The 2500-nt window shown below is 43.8% G+C and overlaps 2 protein-coding genes across 19 annotated transcripts in view; one reads left to right on the top strand and one right to left on the bottom strand.

Annotated features, from left to right (window-relative positions):
• LOC126573428 (exportin-1) overlaps window positions 1–1097 on the top strand; it is a 12034-nt gene extending 10937 nt beyond the window's left edge. For all 18 annotated transcript variants that reach the window (XM_050233553.1, XM_050233552.1, XM_050233551.1 and 15 more), the window contains one exon: window positions 1–1097. This exon is cut by the window's left edge and continues 1448 nt beyond it. The gene's annotated coding sequence lies outside the window, so the exon portion shown is untranslated.
• Window positions 1098–1832: 735 nt separating this feature from the next.
• LOC126573447 (protein ref(2)P) overlaps window positions 1833–2500 on the bottom strand; it is a 2276-nt gene continuing 1608 nt past the window's right edge. Inside the window, exon 2 of the mRNA XM_050233593.1 lies at window positions 1833–2500. This exon is cut by the window's right edge and continues 1072 nt beyond it. Coding sequence (XP_050089550.1) covers window positions 2110–2500 — 391 coding nt within the window. The 3' untranslated portion in view covers window positions 1833–2109.

Below are 2500 nucleotides of genomic sequence, written 5' to 3'. Positions count from 1 at the left end.
TTCCTTACAACAGGCATGGATCAATTTTCAATTCACCCAAAAGAAACCAGGCTTCTATCAGCATGGCCTGTTTTGACGGTTCCATGCGATATGTCGGGTGGCGGAATGTGAGACATTTCAGGAATGATGTGTATCCGTCAGTAAATGGTTTCTTATTGGCAAAATATCAATATGGTACGATGCAAGGAGGGTGGATGCTTAGTTTAAGAACATGAATTGTATTTGTTTTGCACTTTCTTCCCTCTATAATACCACGATAGAGATGTTATCTTTTGCTTTTTCCTTTTGGTTTTTTTTGTGAGTGTACTTGAAATAGAAGATGAATAAGGGGAGACAGCAGGGGTATCCTGCAGCTTAGAAAGCAACTAAATGAAGGAGCATTTCAATGGAGCAGCACTGGTAGGATGACTTTTAAACGAGAACGATGATGGTGTTTAGTGTAGCTTCGAGATTTTTGTCGTAGCAGTCGTCGCCCCGTCGTGTACGAGAGCAAACGCAAGATTGGTGGGGCGTGTGTGAGTAGGCGCAACTGGAGGGTCCCGTTTGGAAGGGTAGTGTTTTCTTTTTCTCCCGCTTTTTTTCATCCCATCACCGCTCCCCCCCCCCCCCCTCCCCTTTCCCAGCATCTTCCTCTTGCTCTCCCTTGTAGTGTTAAGGAAAATGTGCGTGAATGTGTTTCTTTTTTTTATCACTTGCGATCGCGAGAACAAGGATGAAGCGTCAAATACAAATAGAACGAAAGCAACACGTACCACCACACCACCATCATCTAGTACACGGCGCAGCACGGCCAGTGGAAGTTTGATGCTGCAGTTAGTATAGCAGCACAAGAGTAGTAGTGAGCCACACGACGACCACCACCACCACCCAACCTCCTAATCTCTGCGGATCCTGTTGAGTTGAGAATCACTGAGTAAAACAAAAACAGTGCGTGTGTGTGTGTACGTGTGCGCGCGTGTGTGTGTGTGTGTGTAAACGAATGTGTTGTGTGCGAACGAGTTAGGAAAAGAGTACGAAAACAAAGAGAAATAAAAAAACAGAAAACTAGAGAGTAACGTCAGAAAAATAAAAAAAAACCAATGATTCAAAAAACAGAATCTCTGCCTCTTGTGTGCTTTCTACTTTCTTTGATAATCATCCGAAAATTTGGATGAGTTTCTTTGTGAGCATTTTTGCGGCGTGGTGGATTCAAGCGGCATCCGGTAATTTAACAGCATCCTTGGATGGGCATTAGAATGCGTCATACTTGCGGATTTGACTCTGTTTTTCATTATTTAACCCACTAGAACTCCCTGGTACCCAATAACTTGACCCTTTCATTCGTGATAGTCAAGTGTTAGACCTCGAGATCTTGTAAAATAAACATCCGCTTGGTATTTTGAAATATGCCGAGTGTGCACTCTGCTAAGCCCTTTCCTTTAAAGCAAACAAAATCTTTTGGTTTACGTGACCTACAATGGAAGAATTCTTTCCAGCATGCTTTGAAAACATCAGTATGTTCTGGAATCTCTAAGAAAATGATTCATCACCATCCACTGCCTGAATAGTTTCCAATAGTTCCAAAAAAGAAAGGAACAAACGCGTATCATCCCGAACAAAGGAGAAGCAACGAGCTAATAACACGCTGCGACATGTTTCAACATGCTCTTGCCATTTTTTTCATCATTTCAATCGAACATTCTAGAACGCCCTGGAACGTCCCAACCATCAAATGTGTGTACGTTAAGCAGGGCTTCAGCAATAACTCATCCAAACTTGTTCCAAACTCCACACAAATTCCATGGTTTTATGACTTGATGACACATAGCGGGCGGTAGATAGAAACACGAACATTCCATTTTTTGCAGATCGAACAGTCGTTCAACCATTTTGTCCTTTATTTGTGGAATAATGAGATATAATACTTGCACATAACTGAGCAATTTGCCGTGAAACGCACGGAAGAAAATATTCCTAGCAGCCGAACGCATAGTAATTCGTAAAATTGGTAAATTCATCGCAGAAAGTTTCCTAAATCTATATCGCAAAATGAATGGAAGAAATCAAAGAGAGAGAGAAAAAAAAACAATCCAACACCATTTATCGCTTCCTACGAACGATAACAGGAGTTTAAGAGCGTGGAGAATGATTATTCGTGGTTGATGGTTGCAGCAGCAACAGATCGAGTGCCTTCGGTATGTCACCATCGAGCGATTCCAGAAGACGTGTCAACCATCCGTTATCGTTGCTAAATCCCATGGTGATCAACGTGTGGATGGCGTGGTTAACGTGCGGCAGCTCGCTGTAAATCTTGTTCGGATCGGCTTGGCTGGGACCGGATGGCGCTGTAGTGGCAGCGGTAGCAGAAGAATCGCCTGATGCCTTTTCCGCAGTAGCAGCTGCATCGTCAACACGATCTGCCTTCTCGTCATGGTCATCTTGGATGGTCGGTGGCGGTACAGGTCGTTCAGGAGATGGTACGCTCATCAAACGGGTACCCTCCAGAACGGCCGCAGCCACC

This window comes from Anopheles aquasalis, chromosome 2 (genome assembly GCF_943734665.1).
Source record: "Anopheles aquasalis chromosome 2, idAnoAquaMG_Q_19, whole genome shotgun sequence".
NCBI lineage: Eukaryota > Metazoa > Arthropoda > Insecta > Diptera > Culicidae > Anopheles > Anopheles aquasalis.
Note: the sequence above shows the minus strand (reverse complement) of the source record. Positions and strands in the feature narration are given on the sequence as shown.